The sequence below is a fragment of the Spodoptera frugiperda genome, chromosome 9 (assembly GCF_023101765.2).
Source record: "Spodoptera frugiperda isolate SF20-4 chromosome 9, AGI-APGP_CSIRO_Sfru_2.0, whole genome shotgun sequence".
Classification (NCBI taxonomy): Eukaryota; Metazoa; Arthropoda; class Insecta; order Lepidoptera; family Noctuidae; genus Spodoptera; species Spodoptera frugiperda.
The window spans coordinates 10,068,533-10,088,447 of NC_064220.1; the positions used below are offsets into that span (position 1 = coordinate 10,068,533).

A 19,915-nucleotide genomic window follows, 5' to 3' on the forward strand; every position below is an offset into this window, starting at 1 on the left:
GAATCAACAGTGTTGATGCAGTACTTACACTGTTAATTGGTGTAATCATGTCACCCTCGATAGACCTACATATTTTGTTGTTACAATCAGTGTTGATGATTATTTTTGTGGTTGTATTGTAATCTCTACATATACCGTATGGGAAAACCTCTTATGACTTAATTTAAACCATATATTTGTTATCATCTTGGCTGACAATATACGAAAAATGAGCGAAAATGTATAATGCATTTTTCTCTTTAAGCTTATTTGAACACTCTTTACAAATACGGCATTGCAACAGCCGCGCCACATGTCCGTAACATTCCTAGACAACCTACAACATTACAGCTCTTCTGCGGTCAAGTAACACGAAGTTGCTCATATAGAATACTTTATTTATTGAATTATTGTTTTTTTTTTTTGGAAAATTCAACATTTTAATTTTTGGCTTTTGTTGATATATTAAGTTGAATTATACTACTGTGGACCAGTACCTACTACTTGCAGTTTCATTTAAGTCATAGACTTGTCTATTGTCTATTTTCTAAAATAAATTGCATAACAAACTGCATACATATCATACCACCAACAGTAATTATAAATGAAAATATCTATCCAAGAAATGCTTGTTTTTTATTACATTTTAAATTCAAGTCAAAATTATTAATCATAAAAACGGAATATTATTTCAAATATCTATAAAAAGGATACTAAGGTTCATTGTGTATTTCAACGAAGTCTATTTCAAAGCAGCCGCGACGCAGTAAAACAAGTAAAATCATGTAAAGTGCATTTTATGAGTTGCACCGCCTGCGAGCTGCGCACGCGCCGATGAAAAGGAGCTATTTACAAAATTCCCCTGCCGAGCTCCTTTTGATCTTGCCTCTGTTTACAACTAAATTTAAACGTTTGTTTTTTAATTAAAAAAACAAAAAGAAACATTTGGTCTTAAGACTGAAGTTAAACAACGATTTTAGAACTCTGCGATGGTCACTGCGTTGTGATGCGCATGAGTATTTTTGTGATGCAGTTTTGTATGCACTGATACAAAGATAGAAATACGAATTTAGGTTATTATACCCCCTGATCGATGCATGGACACATACAAATAACTTAGACACCTGTCGCACATAAGGCAAAGACAAATAATTGTGACACTTCTTTTGTTTCATCGACGTCAAATTCAAAGTCAAAGCATTTATTTCAATTAATCCTTAATAAGGCACTTTTGAAACGTCAAATTGAATTGTCCGTCAGTCTGTCCGTCAGTGAAGCTAGGCGCTCGTTCCAAAGTGTTGCTTCGAATGGAGAAGAACGAGCAAGAAACTCTATCGTTACTCTTAAAAAAAAAATGATTTTTACAATATCTCTGACGTTAATCCTAACCATATTAAAAAAAAAGAATTAAATAATAATTGGCGTCTTACCTAGGGTATATTCGGTTGGTCATGAACCTGTTTCCATTCAATACATGTCTTAGTTCTTTCCAATAATCTATCAGCATCAGGATGATGTAGCGTGGGCAGACCTCCTGCTAGGTGGACTGGTGACATCGTCAGAGCCGTGAAGAGTCAATGGATGCAAGTAGGAGATACGGCGTCGAGGACATAAGTGAGGTCTTTGATCAGTAGAGGATATCTTTAGGCTGAGGATGAACTCATACTTCAAGTCTTCCATTGCAAGCGCCTTTTTACTTTCTCCCAGTTGTGCAGTCTCTTTTGTGCTTTTAGGCTTAAGTTATTCTGTCTCCTGCATTCAATTCACCAAGGAAAGCTATCGTTTTCTTTTTCTTCTCTTCTAATAATATCTTCTGGTTTATTTCGTTGCGGGACCCAAGACAGTCCTTCCCTGTGATGCGCCAGACTTCAGTGTTCCGGTGTTTTCATGGTAGTATCTACTGTAAATCCTGGCTTACAGAAGTTGCAGTTTTGGGTGGTTGTGGTGGGTTTTTCCCATTTTTTCTTCACACTTTAACACTTTTCATTTTAAATCTTTTAACCATTCCTTTCCAAACTTAGGGCACTGTATAATGCACTTTATACACTTCATAATTAAGCTGAGAATATAATTGCAGATGACTGGTTTTTCTGAGTATTAGGCATTTTTCTAAACTGTAACTTTTTTGCTACGAATTGACCTAGTCTTCCAGTACATCCAGTCTTGAGTGAAAGACTGAGATTTTCAAAATCCAGTACTTATTATCAGATTGCAACATTTTCTATTGCGAAATTCACCCACGGTGATAAGATTTTTAGTTCAAAGATAATTTATAAGAGTATCTGAATTACTAGCGGGTCGATGACCTAAAACTTCAAGTGTGTCGATTGGTTTTATCTTTATCTCAATTGTGAAGCAAGATTTGTTCAAAAGATAATTCGTTCGGGACAGCCCTAATAAATTTTCGATGTTCGACACGACCAATGTAAGTTGGTATGTGATAGTAATTCCTTTTTTTTGAAGTGTAATGTTTTTGGCTGGTTTTTGTTGTTGTTTGTCTACAAAGTTATTGGCAAATGCAAAAATATTAATTAATGAAAGACAAAAAGCAAAATATCTAACTTCTTCACTCAAGTTTATTTAAACAAAGGTTTGTTTAAGTTAACTTATATGATCGAATTGAGAATAAATATGAATTGAGAATAATAAAAATAAGTAAATACAAATTGGTTTCATAATATAATAATTAAGTATTTATTGAAGATATATTGCAGTACAAACTGTATTTACTTGTGGATACATTAAAGTGGATACATTCAATTGAAGTCTAACCTTCGAACCAAAATTTTCTCAGACAGACCTTAAAAGGTCAAGATAAGATGGTCGCCCTTAAATTATTTATTCCGTTGCCATAGTTACAAACAATACCATAATTAGGAACACAATAGAGTTTTGTATTATCTTAAATTGTTATCAAAGCGTTTCGCTTTTTCTGTTCCAATGACTTTGTGGTATTTTTACGGTGTAGTTTAATGATAAGTTATAAAATTAAGAAGTCCATTGTTCCAAAAATTGTAAGGTGTTGAAATTCTTTTACGATTTTTCGGTGTTCCACTTCACATGTTTTCAATGTTAATGAGTTTTCTTTTATTGTTTTATAATCTTCGAGCGATTAAGGTAACTTCATTTAATGCAGAGTTTAATGTAAACCGAGTTTTTTTTGCCAGATGTCGCCACTATCGAAAATGGCAATGTGACTCTGATCACTGTCGCTTTCAAATGATTACTTATCAATGATATTAAACAGCAGACTATTTGTCTAGGTATAATGAACTCGTTTCCATTTCCCTAATTATCATAACATAATTTGGTATGATGGGATTATTATATTTTGGGTTATGTGTTTAGAAAAACAAATATGTTTCATCAATAATTATGAGGAAAGGTACATAATATAGACAGACAATAATTATGACGAAGTATGACGAAAGACGAAGTACCTACATTAAGTATCTAAAGTTATGACGTAGCATCTTTTATTCACGGAGGTCAGAAAGACCCTAACTGTTGCTAACCGTTGCAACTCGATACGGGAAAAAAGAATTCGAGTCATATTGTCATGTATCAATTTCGGATGCACTTGTCAGCGTTCCTGAACGGAAGCGGTTCGTTGAGCCGCCATTTTGCATCCGCGCGGCGCGTGCGCAATACAATTACGACTCCTGCGCACCCCACTGTTTTAAATTTAGAACGCTTCCGCGCGATCCCTTGACGTGTGACAGTTTGTAAACTATTGCTTTCAGGAAATATTACTTCTGTGAATTTCAAGTGTACTGTGAATGCATTTTGTGCGGTTTCATAGCTTTACACAAACATATGTACTAACTTATACCCATAGCTTTGCCTGTGGTGACAAAGTAACTAATGTACTTCTCTGTAACTCCTATTCTATATAGTTAAGATTAGATTATATTTAGATTTCAGCCATGATCGTCCCACTGAGAGCAAAGGCCTCCCTACCTTCCTTCCACTCCTCTCTGTTTAAAGCTTTGCTATCTCCTTTTGGGCCTGTCACGACTAATTATAGTTAAGAAACAAACAAATTTACTTTCGCATTTAACATATAAGATTTATTCATTCACTTTTACTCTAAGTATCTCTTCTCAAGCTGAGTTCCAGTTTCGATTCTCGGCTGGTGAATTATTGCTTGAGTCCCGTAGACTGACAGCTATCTAGTTAGTTACACCATTACTTTCAAATGTAGGTTTTAATAGTAAAAGTTAGTACGTTAAACAGAACGCGCTGATGTAACGTCTGATACTTTTTTATGTCAAGTCGGTTAAATTAGGGTTGGCTGAGGTTGTGTTTATCTATTTTTAGTTTTAATATTATGTACGTAGAATCACATCTGCTTAAATATGTTGGAAAGGGTAGGTTTGGCTACATATTACACAGTTAAAAATTGCTTTCTAATAGGGGGTGAGCCTATTGCCAGAGCATTGGAATAATATGTCAGAACATTATTGTATGTTCATTCAAAATTTTAATGTAAAAATCTTTGTGTACTTGGAAATTGAATTCCTGAAATTGAACCTCAAGAATCATTCCATTATACACTGCTTTTTACCAAGCCACAGTTGTAATATTGCAATCTCTAAAAAATGTTCATCTTCAAAAATTGTATCAGCACCAACGTTTCGCCTTTTTATCCCGCTATACAATGTATGTACATCCCTTTTTCACCATTAGTGTTATAAGTCCCATGTAATAGGGGTTGAGTCTTTAGCCCTATTGGGAATCGGGCCTCTGGTAACCTCACTCACAAATCTAAAAATCTTTGTGTAAATTGAATATTGATAAATTGAATTCTCGTAATTGAATCTAAAGAACCTGATATTGATAATGATATTGTAATCTATAAAGATTTTTCATCTTCATAAATAATATGTATACCATCAGATACAGCCTGGCATGATCACCCGTGATCTAATTGTTTAGCCAGGCAGACGTTATCTACGTCTACGGTCTAGACGCCAGACGATCTTATGAAGATATTTCTTTATTTATGGTATTGGCTAGTTTATTGCTTTCGTCATAGTCTGCTAGTTTTTAGTCGCAGTGTACCTAAGTTCTGATTGGTGCAAAGTATTCTATTAAGGGCTTGGTTCTGAACTTGGGTTTGTGTTTTTCTATTTTGAATCTATCGCCGCTGTCTATGGACTCCCGAAACAACAGAGGCGTTACGAGTGCGTTGCCGGTCTTTTGGGAGTTAGGATTTAAGTGTTGTTTGGAAATCAGGGATTGGGAAGATTTCAAGGGGAAGGGTAATTGGGCCTTATTTTTGTGCCATTTGTGCAAATTGAAATAGCTTTATTTCAAATCATGCATAATAATATATGTAAGTAAAGTCTTAAAGTTTGAGGTTTTTTAATAGGATCTAACTAAATTGAACAACAGTTTTTTCAGATCAACCTTTGGTTAGTCATTTCAACACTATAATTTTACCTCACCTCAGTTATTTCATCCTTTCTGAGCCCATCCTCATTTCAATATCCATAAATTTAAACAACGCCTGCTATCCAAATTATCTACTAGAATAATAGCGCCACAATCAGATCAATCACCACAAATAAATCCTGGTTCAAAACAATGGTAGATAACCAAACCTATTTGTTGTAAACAACGTAAAATCAGTTGCTCATTAAATCCTTTCGGTTGCGTAGGGCGGTGCGCAGGAGTGCACCGCGTGAAGATTCCCGATAAACCTTTTGTACAGCCCTTCATGAATATGTATGAGACGCAATTCACGCATTTCTGAAGAATATATCGTACACGGTTTCCGTTTAGGGTGCGCCAAGGGAAATGTATGGAATCAGTGGCTGTTCTAAATGTAGTTATTTTATCAAGGTATCATTTGCATCTAATTTTATTACTTTTACTAATTATCTAATGTTTGTATTTGTAACTGAGTTGGTTTTATTATTGTTTGTGATTGTGTTGTTAGAATTTTTACTATCGACTTAATTTACCTTGTCTAAGTGGGTGTTACGATTTTACTTCATTATTAAAGATAATTTTATCAGCCCCATAGTAAGAACCCACTAAAAAATGCCTGGAAAAAAGCGTCATTGTTTAATTGCTTGGCAGTTGCGTTTTGCAATTGCTGTTATCAGTGAGGGGACTTTCAACTACCAATCTGGAATAATAGTAAAATATATTACGAATTTTACAAAAAATGATAAAAGCTATTAGCATATTATAGATCCTATCTACCATGTATAATATTAGTTCATCTACACTTATTATCTAATGTAATCTATTTTTGACATGTCAATTGCTATGAAAAGGTGTTATCCAGGCCACAATGGGGGATTAAGCGATGATAGCTGTTATCGTTACAAAATAGTAATGTTTGTTTAGATCCTGATAGGAAACGGGTGCGTGTACGCATTGTTTGCGGTTGTATTACATGAAATAATACGTTATTTTTGTAAATATTGAAGCTTGATTTTGATAGGTGTGTTGTTAGTTTTTTATGGTTAATAGAGATATATGATAGAACGTTCTAAAATGAACTTGACCGGCTGCACTGGTTTACATGGATGCACGCCAAGCGACTAACTCGGCGCTACGCGCGCAGTGCAGCCGGTCGTGTTCATTTTGAAAGGTTTGACTGTGGAATTCCTCGTGGATACCTTTTGTCTATCGATGTGCGTCAGACAGATGGTTAAAAATGTTTTGATTTAAAAATCTTGTAGTTTTGATATATAAAAATCAATTGCTGTTCGTTAGTTTTGTTAAAACTCGAGAAAGGGTGAACCAGAGACACTTATTTTATGTTAGCACGTCCTATCTTTCGATTTAACATCTACGGCGATTCGTACTACGCCGCCCCTGTTGTCATTGTCTCTGAATTGGGTCCATCCTTTCTCGGTCTCCCTCTGCAGTTTCCTTCATCTGAAGCATACCAGTTTCACAGAAGGTGATAACGCCCGCTTCTGCATATCCCTATGGTACAAAGGCGAAGGGCGTTACGTATATTACACATATTTCATTGTAAAACATCAAATTATTTAATCAGTCCACAATTATTTGAAGCTCTTACGCTCAACGTGAAATAATTTAGTTTTTACGAGTAAAAAAGTAATTACTTTTTCATTGAATTCTCGCTATACTGTTTTTATCTGGCGTATAATTTTGATTGCGGTACTTGAACATTTGCATTTTGAAAATGGTAGTTTATCGAGAATCTTTATGGTGTTATTATCTTTATTTGCGTGTAAGTAGAAATGGAAAGTGTGGTAGTGAATTCAGGTAGGCATGTAGTGTATGGTGGACTGTTAACCGTTAATTAGGTAGGTGTTTTACCCTAAGTATGAGTTTGCTTTATGTTTTGAAGTAATCGAAACGAGAGCGCGTTTGGTGCTGTGATTCAACTAAGATATTATTTATTTATTTATTTATTTATCTATAAACATTTACCATTACAGGCTAACCCATATTATGATGTGAAAAGATTCGTGCTATGGATTTGCGGTATGGGTGCATGCTATGGATGCGTGCTATGGATGTGTACTATGGATGGCGTCAACACCATCGATGTACCAACTGTTCAATATCAGAATCAGCGTTTTAATGATTTTAATGCAATATTTGACTAAATATAAAGCATAATAAAACAAATATTGTACCTAATGTATCATGAACTCATGATTCATAGCGCTGTGAATGCACCGCGATATATGTAGGTACATACATACCTATTTGCCAACAATGAGACTGATAGGAGCAGACATACTGACGACATTACCTATATATAGTGAACTGTAGACTGCTATATAGGTATAGCACTAACATTGTTGTCCGTTTAGGTACTAAGTTTATTTTGGGAATGTACTCATTGTTGCTAATTGGGTTTGTAGTGGTAAAGAAAGGAAGGATAAAGATAAAATTTTGTGTTTATTAGATTGTTATATCATATCATATCATGTTCGGTTAACAATATCCGGAGTTGCAGACTACCTAGCGGGTTTACCGGGGTTCCAGTTCGAAAAGCAGGAGTAGGAACGAGGTGGTTTTTAGTCAGTAAGTTGGATGATTTCCCCCCTTAAAAAAAGTGTAACACCTACTAACTTCCTCTCTACTGCTCTTTGGACTACTTGGAGTTTTTTTAGAATATCCTTTAATATGATTCTTAAACGTAACATTCAATATCATCATTCCAAGAACTTGACCACTTTAGTTATAGTCATATCGTGTCTCTACACTGACAGACGGACAGACAGACAAAGATTGTGATAGACAGCTCTGTGTGAATATAAGCCGCATTGTGTAATGGAATACTGTAAGATAATCTCTAACCTACTTTGTTGGGTAAAGGTGTGTTCTGATTACCACATGCATTACACTGAGGTAATGTTTGTTTTATCTTCATTCATATTTTCTTCTTTTGTCCCATTTTTTTTAATAATGGTAAGCATGCGCCACCGCCCATGGACACTTGAAACACCAGAGGCGTTACAAGTGCGTTGCCGGCCTTTTGGGGATTAGGAATTTGAGGGTTGTTGGGAAATCGGGAATTTTGAGATTTCCATTGTTAGTGAATTAATTAAATTTAGTGTGTATCTTTTATATTTATTTTTGTCTAATTTTCTAGTAGACAGTTAGTTACCTTTATCACATAAGTCAGTAAACAAGAAAAACAAAAGAAAGCTATCAGATCCTAACAACACGATTCGCATCCTAACAACATGCAAATGTAATAAATCAGTCCTGACCGCTCGATCTCTTGAGATGCGCCTGCACATTCAATTGTGTCTCACGCGCATCTGTCACCAATAGCAGCGCGGCTAAATATAGATCCAAATGTAGGACAAACCGTATTGTTGCTAACTAGTTTAAAACTAGACTGATTGGTTCCATTTTATTTTTGGAAATGAATGCAGTTTTTATTGAGTTTAAAATAGCAGTTTTTGGTAATTGTCGGTAAAGTCTGAGACGTTTTAGTGAGGTCATTGTGATGCGTTAGTTATTTGGTCAGTTTGTCTAAATTGAATTGCAGTGTCTTGAAACTAACTTTTTTTAATGGTAACATCATCCCATGACTTTTCCTGCCTTGGTGAAGCGAGAAGGAGTGTCAGACTCTTACTGACTGAACTACACCGTTAGGTAGGCCGCAGCTCCGGATCAGGCATTAGCCCTACTGGGTCAAATCTATGGTAGTCCTGGAAACTAACTTGAAGGTTCTTTTTTGATTACCCTGTTTGTAGAATGGCAGAGCAATCATGTTTGTAGTGAGAATTGATCTATTAAATCTATGCTGTATTGAAGTGACTAAAAAGAAAAGAAAGTGTCGGAGGGCTAATTTTATGACAGCTGATGAATTCAATTAAAAATGAAGCTTACACCTTTTTTCAGAATGAAAGATCAAGATACCTATGCATGTATTGTATATCAAACACAACTAACGTACATATCTTTAAATTCAAAGTGATAGTCATATCCTTTTCCAACCGACTGTAGGTGCTCCTGCATCCGATATTTCGGCATTTCCTCCATCACATTCCCCCAGATCCGGCGGGAAATAGCCATTCCTGGGTTCCTGACACAAGGGGAGCCTGTGTGACCTTTAGGTGACTCATTGGATACTGATCTCTTTACTCACCTCGTCTGCATCTGTGCATTCTTATTTGTTAAGCGTTAAGTGCTAAAATATTTTACCTTATTTGCTGTTTCTTGGTCTTTGATGTTTGCTGTGGGTTTATTTTTATCGCCTTTTTATGAAAAAAAATTCGACCGACCCTGAGGATGCCTGGGCTTATAATTTCTGATTATAAGTTTGAAATCGGCAACCCACATTGAGCAAGCGTGGTGATTAATGCTCAAACCTCCGTGCGAGAAGAGGCCTTTGGTCAGGTCACTTATATATTGTTGATGTGTGTTGTACTAAGTGATGAAAAAACTTTACTGGTTAATAACTAAAATTGCTTTACAATACGCATCATAGTATTCTTTAAAAATAGAAATATAGGAGATAATTTATTCGCAATTTTCTGAGGAGTGAGTGCTAAAAAGGTATCACTGAAGAGGGCTTTACTCTTTGTTTCTTAATACAAGATGCCGTTGCTCTTTTATCACCTACCCACGTTATCACAAGCCTGTTGAACATCATTCATGGAGGAAGCTACGAAGCATTCGCCAAGCCTATTATATCCGTCCACGGATTCGGTAGTTTGCGAACGAATCGGCCAATGTTTACACAATCGGCCATCGCCTATCGGCTATCGGCTATTGTCTGTCATCGACGCTCGTTCTTGTAAACGGACCGATGTGTTAAGTGAGATATTTTGTTTTGTAAACATGGCGTCGGGTGCGGTATTGTCGCTGCGAGCTTGCGACTCGATTGTGAATTGTGTGGGATTCTTAACTGCTGCTTACGGGGAGGGAAGCTAGGGTAAGGTTTGGTGGGAATCGCTGTTAGTGAGATCAGCATTGCCTATAAAATGCCAAGATGCCTTCTGCTGTACTCGTGGCGGAGTACCGTAACAAGCAGAGCCCTAGCCAGTCCGCGTCATCCACGTCCTCGCCGTCCTCCCTGGGACCTGCTGCAACCGCGCCGCCGCGCGACCGCCACCTCGAGTTGCAGCTGAGCTAACGGATGCAGGGCGCAAGGCGAGTATTCTGCGCCTTAAAACAGAATCGACTCACTAGGGAGGAACCCCGACACAAAATCGAGTATATCCGCAGGCTCTGAAGCGGCAGCCCCGCTAGCGGATTAAGGCACAGTGGGCTAATCACCTGCTTGCCCGACAATTACAGATTAATGAAACTGAAGCAGAGATAAACCGGACCGATCACTTACCAACGACCTTTGGCATGAAAAAACGGACACGAATTGCTTTTTGGAATGTGCGAACGCTTGTCGATGACAGCAGACTAGCCCAGGCAGAAGCAGTGATGCTTAGATACAATCTGCAGATACTCGGACTGAGTGAAGTCAGAAGAAATGGTTTCGGGGACCTGAGAACATCTGGGGGTTTGACCTTGCTGTATTCAGGTAAAGAGAGTGAGGAAGAGGTGCGCGAGCATGGAGTAGGGTTCCTACTTTCAAATGCAGCTAGGAAAAGCCTTCTGGATTGGAAACCGATCTCGGACCGGATCATATACGCTCGATTTAATTCAAACGTCCGCAAAATTTCAATCATCCAGTGCTATGCCCCAACTAATGCAGCAACAGAGGATACCAAAGATGACTTCTACAATGCTCTGAATGCTACCATCAAGAAAATAAAGAAGCAGGACATTGTCGTCGTCATGGGGGACCTAAACGCAAAGGTTGGCAGCGACAACACTAACCGCACGCGGCATATGGGTACACACGGACTTGGGGTGTGTAATGAGAATGGTGAGCGATTTATCGAGTTTTGCCAGAACCATGATCTAACCATCGGAGGGACATTATTTATTCATGGCGACCACCACAAATACACGTGGAATTCACCCGATGGCACCACGAAGAACCAAATCGACCACCTAGCCATCAGCTCCAAATGGCGCTCTTCATTGCTAGATGTCCGCAACCGTAGGGGAGCCGATATTGACAGCGATCACCACCTGGTTGTTGCTGAAGTCCGGCTTAAGGTCGCGGTGGCCCGCGTAGCTGGAGGAGCTGGCAAGGTTGGGAGGAGGTTTGAGGTGGGCAAATTAAACGATCCAGATACGCGCAAATCATTCCAACTTGAGTTGCGCAATCGTTTTGCCACACTCGACACGGCTACTAACTCATTGGACGAGGAGTGGAATCGGATCAAAGTGGCCTATACAGAGACCAGCTCCATCGTTTTAGGGCGTAAGAGCACTCACTCAAAGGAGGACTGGATGTCGCAACGTACATGGGACCTTATAGAAGACAGACGGAGACTTCACCTGAGACGCCTCGAAGCTCATGATGACCCTGTTCGAGCCGAACTTAACGTGCAATACCGTCAAAAACGAAAAGAGATCTATCGCAGTACCCGCAGGGATAGAAGGCAGTGGGCTGACGGTATTGCAGATCGCGCTCAACACGCTGCGAACACAGGTAACTTAAAGGAGCTATATAATGCTACAAGGTCCTTGGCAGGTGGCAGTAAGTCCAGGAGAAAAAAGCCGCTGAAAGATAAAGATGGGCAACTCATTGTGACACCGGAGGGGCAGCTGGCACGTTGGCATCAACACTTTGTAGAGGTCTTCCGGTTACCTACGACATCTACACCTGACGAACTTCATTTTAACTCCCCACCACCACGGCTGCTCGATATTAATGTAGATCCACCTTCAGCCTTGGAAGTGGCAAAAGCAATCAATTCTATGAAGACAGGCAAAGCACCAGGACTCGATTTTATCACTACGGAGATGCTACAAGCAGACTTACCTTCCGCTGTCGATGTTCTGACGCCTCTAATTGAGAAAATTTGGATTTCGGAGGAGCTGCCGGATGACTGGAATAAAGGCCTTGTTATTACAGTACCTAAGAAAGGAGACCTTAGTATGTGTGACAACTGGAGAGGCATCACATTGCTCTCGATTCCTGCTAAGGTTTTCTGCAAGATCATCCTGGACAGACTGGTAAAGGCAGTAGACCCTCTCCTCCGCAGGGAACAGGCTGGTTTCCGATCGAGCCGCTCGTGTACGGACCAGATCAACACTCTTCGTATCATACTGGAACAGGCATCAGAATGGCAGAGAGAGGTTTACCTCACATTTGTTGACTTCGAAAAAGCCTTCGATACGTTGAAGTGGCCAAGCATCTGGTCTCGTCTACTGGAAATTGGAGTGCCACCGAAGATTGTCCGCCTGTTGGAGAGTATCTACAGAAAGTACTCCTGTAGAGTAACTCACAACGGTCTCATCTCGGAAGACATAGCGGTGCACGCAGGTGTCCGCCAAGGCTGCCTTCTGTCACCTCTGCTTTTTCTGGTCGTCCTGGACGGAATTATGCTTCGCATCACAGATAAACGGCGCCGCGGGATAGAATGGGGACTGTCCAACACATTAGAAGACTTGGACTATGCCGATGATCTTTGCCTGCTGAGTCACACCCATGCCGACATGCAAGCTAAGTTGGACGATTTGCGACAGGAGGCAGCAAAAACAGGGCTTAAAATTAATACCCGGAAGACCAAGGAGATAAGATCTGGCGTGAAGAATAATTCACCGTTGCTGATTGGCACAGAGGCAGTGGAGCGCGTCCACAAATTCACATACCTCGGGAGCGTCGTGTCGGAAACTGGAGGAAGTGAGGAGGACATCGCCTCACGGATCGCCAAAGCTCGAGCTACTTTCGCGCAGTTGAGACCGGTCTGGCAGTCCCGAAAACTGACCCGAAGGATCAAGCTCAAGATCTTTGGGTCCAATGTCAAATCGGTACTGCTATACGGGTGCGAGACGTGGAAGGTAACAAAGGACATCTCCCGCCAAATCCAGGTCTTTGTTAACCGATGTTTGCGCCGCATTCTCGGTATTTACTGGCCCGAGACCATCTCCAACTTTGACCTGTTGGAGAAATGCCACGAAAGCCCCATCGATCGCCAAATAAAACGCCGCAAGTGGGGATGGATTGGCCATACTCTCCGAAGAGGCCCCGACCACATTCCTAAACAAGCATTAGAGTGGAATCCCCAGGGGAAAAGGAAGCGTGGCCGTCCTCGGCAAACCTGGCGACGTACTGTAGTGGCGGAAGCGGCGGGCATCGGCATGACGTGGAGCGAGGTGAAGCGGGAAGCTCAAGACCGATCGAGATGGAGGACCTCTGTGGACGCCCTCTGCCCCATCTAGGGGTCATAGGACCTTAAGTCAAGTCAAGTAAGTCTAGTGATCCAGTAGTGCGAAAGTTAAACACAGAGGTTGGTTCCAGATTCTGTTTACATTTTGATCTTATTTTTCTAACTCTCATTAGTAGCATTAAAGTGTCCCCCCTTGCGTATGACGCGTCGCATTTCGGCGGAAGATATCAATAGATGATTTTTCCCCTTTAAAAAAAGTGTTAAAGTGTAAAATTATCTAATAAGTTATTAAAATAAAGTTACATTTACTTCTTGCATTTATAAATTGACATTTATAATACCTAGGTTTGTAATAGTTTGTATATGCAGCTATTTATTCATGAATTATTCCTTCGTTAACACGACGCTTTAGCAAGTCGACGCTTGCGCAGCCAAAACAACTGGCTACTGTTTGCTAGGGTTGGCATTGTGGTAAGTGCCATGAGAAGCCTAGGTATCCTTTTTTGCGATATTACGTTCTTTGTGATTTTTCGTTCTCTTAGGCTTTATCCAATTACAAAGATTTTGGGATGGTTATTGAGTCGCCAAATTTACTTGTGAGGACTATCATACCAATTCTTTTTAGATTTCCATTTAGCTCAAACAGCTATTATTACCTAATTGTCCGTCCTCATTTTCTTGACTTATGACTTGTATATTAACTAAAAATCACGGTTTACTCACGTAAATTAATGGAGAAAAGCTCTGCTAGTTTCGAGTCACAGAAGGACTCTTCATCGTGAGCGGCATTCTGACTTCTATTTTAAGATCTTTCCCATGATCCCCTCTTCGATTTGTTTTACCTTAGCACTATTCCCTTCCGGAGCTGCGGACTACTTACCGGGGCTCCGGCTCGAAAATCAGGTAGGTAGGTAGGAACGGGGTAGTTTTTACTCAGTAAGTGTCTGACACTCCCTCTCGCCTCGCCCTAGCGAGAGAAGTCATTGGATGATTTTCCCCTCTTAAAAAAAGCAGTATACCCTTCAGACCAAATCCATAAATATTTTCAAATCACATCTTAAAATAATAGATACCTTTCCCCATTCGCGACACCCCTTGCCTCAACCAGCTCGCGTTCACTTGCTAATTAGCTGGCACCGTTACTGCACTCGCAAATTATATGTAGGAAGTACAAATGCACAGCTCTGCCGTCCTCAGGTGTTTAGCACCTTACGTAATGTTTGTCTGTCTATCTGTCTGTTTGTTTGTTCGTCTGTGTGGTGTTTTGCTTTCTTGCCTAGAGTCGAACAGGTTTGAGATAGAGGTTCTGAAGTATGATGAATCTGGGTCTTTGTTGAGAGATTACAGAAAATCTAGACGTGGCTGATTTTTTAGATTTTTCTTCAGATAAAGCGTATCTTGTCATTGTCTTTATAAAGAGCTATTATATCAGAATTAATAATTATGTTTTTCGGCTTACTAACGTAATTATTTGACGAGGAACTCGACTAGTTTCAAGTCATGCCAGAGGCTCATATTCATGAACAGCATCGACTGTCACGCTTTTACTAGCATGGCTTGAAACTAGTCGAGTTCCTCGTCAAATAATTACATGTGTAAGCCGAAAAACATAATAATTAATTTCGTATGTCTCACGAAAGTTACAATATAAGCATATTTCAGAATTGATTAAATAAATCGGTTTTTTAAAGGTACAAAACCATCTATTTCATTAAAACAAACACGATTGTCCTCGGTGTATCATCACCTAAGCATGCATTTTATAATAACAAATGGATTCACACTGCATTAGATTGATGATCTCATCATGACGTCAGTTCTGTCAAGATAAATAATTATGTTCATAACTTCGTAACTAACGAACAAAACTGTTAGTTAACACGTTGATAAAACTTATAGTTTACTTCATATTATCGGTAGCTTCATACAATCCCAATATGTGATCAAATTTATTTAGATTCGTTCATCAGTTTTTATATGAAAGAGTTAGAGAGATTCTTGCAAAATTTTACATAATATTAGTAGGATAGAATAAAATACTATGACCTTACTGACTAAAAACCACCCGTTCCTACTCCTGCTTTTCGAGCCGGAGCGCCGGTAAACCCGTAAGGTAGTCCGCAGCTCCAGATCAGGCATCAGTCCTGCTGGGCCCCATCTGTGGTGGTATAATGGCTCTTTGAGGATCGCGCGGAACGCGACGCACCGTACGGGCAGGTTTTGGTCGTCCACAGACCCGCACTAACGGTGGCCGGAGATCTTTGTGCGATCTCTGATGGCCGGAGTGTCTCCCATGACGGCTGGGAGCGTGAGGAAGTTCGCTCGAAATCTCTACCTACCTATTGCATTTTAAGCAAGCCAAACATGTTCCACATTATGTTAATAGTTAGCAAGCAACAAAGTCAAAGATGATTCCGTAACAGTATGTCGGTGAACTATTTAAAGATACGAATATCTAGCAGTTAGCACCTGACAATTCGAGCGAGCACGTTAAATGAATTAGAATGCACCGCGCAATGCTAGTCCGGCCGATTTCAAAACATTACACTGCAATGCAAACCAACGATTCAATATTTCTTCAACGTTTCTAAATGTTATGTTGAAATCTGATGTTGTATAGGAACTCTATTAATATTATTTTGTTAGTTTAGATATGGCTGAACGAGTCGAATGGAATTTTGCAAGAAGATAGATTATAATCAATTTGGGTGCGCTTCAATAGTGCATACAGGGATAATTGCCAACTGATGTCCCATTTTACATGGATTAAAATTGTTCTACGGGCCTCTGGAAGTTGGCTCTTGATCTTAGTAGTAATTTTATATATATAGTTGTAAATATGTGTATATATATGTACAATAACGTATTTTTTGGTATAGTAACGACAGAAATCAAACCAATGAAACTACCTCCTCTATATCCTTAAATACTAAATAATACTACTTACCATTTACTTATGAAACCTTTTCTTCTTCCCCAGATTACCTCATCACACCAAAAATGCAAGGACATGCTGTGATGCACGATACCCGCAGGAAGAAGAATAAAGTACGGCAGATCATGGCTGAGAGAGTGCGAATGACACAGGAAACTATTATGGACACTCCACCCACTACACCACCAGGTATACCATCACGCAACGTCCGCAGATGCCTGTTCCCTGACACTCTAGACCAAATCACAAGACAAGAATTCCGCAAAGAATTTTACGAAGAAATAAAGAAAGATAGAATAAAAATGAAAGAGAAATATAATTTTGACTCAGTCAATGAAGTTGCTTTAGAAGGCAAAAATTATGAATGGTATAAAAAAGTTAATGATGAATGGGAGTATATGGAACCTTTGCCAGTTAAAGGCATTGATTCAACCATGACACCTCATCGTGAACCTGACAATAGGTCCTTGCCGGAGATTGGGAAAAGGAAGAGGGATGCAGGAGCTAATGAACCTGATCACCAAGCTGTTAAGAAACGATTGAGCTACAATTGATGCTGTTTAGCATTTGAAATTATAGAGGAAAGTTGAGATGGATATTTTCTGACATATTTTTAGATAACTTTAACACCCTTACCATGTTATTCGAACTGAATATGACAGCAGCAACTTTTGTCGAGACAATTTTTTTAAATATGGAAGTATGCATTCTGCCCATCCTCACCTATGGCGCTTAAACTTGGTCTTTCACACAATATCTGAAGTCCAAACACAAGATTTGCCAGCGGGCCATGGAGTGCAGTGTCTTCGAGATTTCGGCTATTGGGCAGAATAAGAAACACCACGCTGCGCTCCACGACTAAAATCATCGACGTTGGTCATAAAGCCGCAAGCTTGAAGTGCAACTGGGCTGATCACGTCTGCCGCATATCGGACTAGCGGTGGGCAAAACTCACCACTGAGTGGAGCTCAACGTCCATAGACGTCGCGGCAGGCCCAAAAAGAGATGACGAAATCGACATCTATAAGCTTTAAACAGAGAGGAGTAGAAGGAGAGTACCTTTGCCCTGCAGTGGGACGGTCATGGCTGAAATCTAAATCTAATTGTCAGATAAGTTCTGGAAGAAATGTGTCAAAGTTCTGGAACTATTCATCTCAACTTTAAAGTGGTTACCTTTTGTGCTATAGGCTTGTAGATCAGAAAATCCTACCAGGTATTCGGATATCTTATATTTTGTGAATTTCATATTATGTCTACAAAAACGCTTGGGAAGATGAGCAAAATATTATATTTATGAATGAATGGTTGAGGAGAGCATTTGGTTTTCAAGTAGCCTATTCACATTCTGTATAGTGGGGTTGGACCGAAGCTATTAGATACACCTATGTCCAGCAGTGGACGGCAAAGTGCTGATGATGGTGACGACGATGATAAATGATTCTTCGCTCAGTACACAGTGTAAAAGTACTGGATAATTCTGAAACCAGAATTTAGCTTTTTGTACCCATAATACGCTTAAATCGTGCCACAATTAGACTACATATTGTGTTTTAGGTTATAATTAATTTTCAGCCGCACTCAGAGTCATTTAATGGTTACTTAACCCAGTCCTTAGCAATTGTTTTCGGAACAAAATCGTTGCTAAGGAATAGTTTAAGTAATCATTAAATGTCTCTGAGTACGGCAGTTTGAGTATTTTAAATACTGTTAGTTTAATTTCTTATTATTTATATTATTTCGGCTCACTCTATCCATGAAAGACTGTCTATGAGTTCTTTTAAATTAATTTTGTTGTTTAGTTTAATTTTATTTGTAAATATTGTATTTTTTACTGTCCACTACACTACATCACACAGTGTTATGATCATGTCCAATTTCTAGTATTTTTGGTGATAAAAATTATTTATAAGTTTTTTTGCACTTTACTTTAAATGTGTCTATGACAACTGTATCTATGTGTGGGTGTCTACACAATGTCTACTAGACTTGCTATTGCTACGCAACGTCTATGAGATGTCTACGAACAGACAATAAATAGCTACATGCACATTGTAAATTGAACTCTATCTCTTGTCACTTAGATTGTTTTTACCTTCAAAGGAACCTTTGTTTTAGTGTTAAAAAGTTTTTTTTTGTAATGGACGAATGTGATCACCGATAATGTTTAATAATGTAAAAGTACTTTTATTCTAAAAGTGATATTTGTATAGTTGATGCGCGAATGTATTTCATTAATACTTCTGATTGGCTGAAAACCTGCCCGAATGTTGTTCTAAGGGCCTGTTTCACAATATCTGTACCCTTAGTACGAGTTTGTTTTACGTTTAACGAGCGCGCGTTCTGCGCTCTGATTCGCTGGCGTGAATAGATCAACCAATCAGAGCGCAAGAGTACTCGTTTCGACTACTTCAAACGAAAAGCAAACTCGTACTAAGGGTACTGGATATCCTCTATATCAAATAGATTTGAATTAATTTCCTAATTTGTATGAACTTTCTGTCGCATTAGTTTATCAGGTACTTATGTAAAGAAATTAAACATCGTAAGTAAACCTGGGCTTGTAATTTCTAATTATAAGTTTGAAATCGCCAACCCGCATTGAGCAAGCGTGGTGATTAATGCTCAAACGTTTTACATGTGAGCAGAGGCCTTTGGTCAGCAGTGGCCACTTATATATAGGCTGTTGATGTATGTGAAACAGGCGTTAAAAATGGCCAGAAATTTTCATGTTTGTATATATTTTTCTAAAATGGAATACATTCGTTCAGTTTTAGCGTAAACTAACCTAAATGATAATAAATGTCTAGTAGTAAATTGCTAACACATTCTAAAACTAATACTCTCTAACTATTTCTTCCTTGATCTCGGGGTTAATGACATTATGACATGTTAATTTTGTGGAAAAATTGCTTCTGTGTATACTGAGACTGTTTATTTCATCCATGTTGAAGATTCATGGTTAAAAATTGCATCGAAATCTCTCTAGCCGTTTTAGAGTTTGTAGCGAACATACATACTTACGTATTTGTATTTGATCTCTTCAGTATTCTCATTCCATTGGGTATTTGACGCAAATTGTTATAAAAATTCAGTAAAAAAATGTATTTCTTTTATTCAATTAAAAGATTGACTGAGAATGTAAAATTGTGATTTCTGTAAGTATATATTTTATATTGTCTATTTATCAATAATTAATTTTATATACTACCTAATAGATTATTCTTTGGCAATATAACATAATTATATTCTTGAAATTAATTTATAAAACTTTAGGCTCTATGCACACTAGATTTTTGAT

General features: G+C 38.7%; 1 protein-coding gene across 1 annotated transcript in view; it reads left to right on the forward strand.

Moving 5' to 3' along the window:
- LOC118271038 (uncharacterized) overlaps positions 1 to 17,636 on the forward strand; it is a 43,527-nt gene extending 25,891 nt beyond the window's left edge. The window contains exon 2 of the mRNA XM_050696105.1: positions 16,663 to 17,636. Coding sequence (XP_050552062.1) covers positions 16,683 to 17,171 — 489 coding nt within the window. The 5' untranslated portion in view covers positions 16,663 to 16,682 and the 3' untranslated portion in view covers positions 17,172 to 17,636. The remainder of the gene's footprint in view (positions 1 to 16,662) is intronic.
- Positions 17,637 to 19,915: the final 2,279 nt, after the last annotated feature.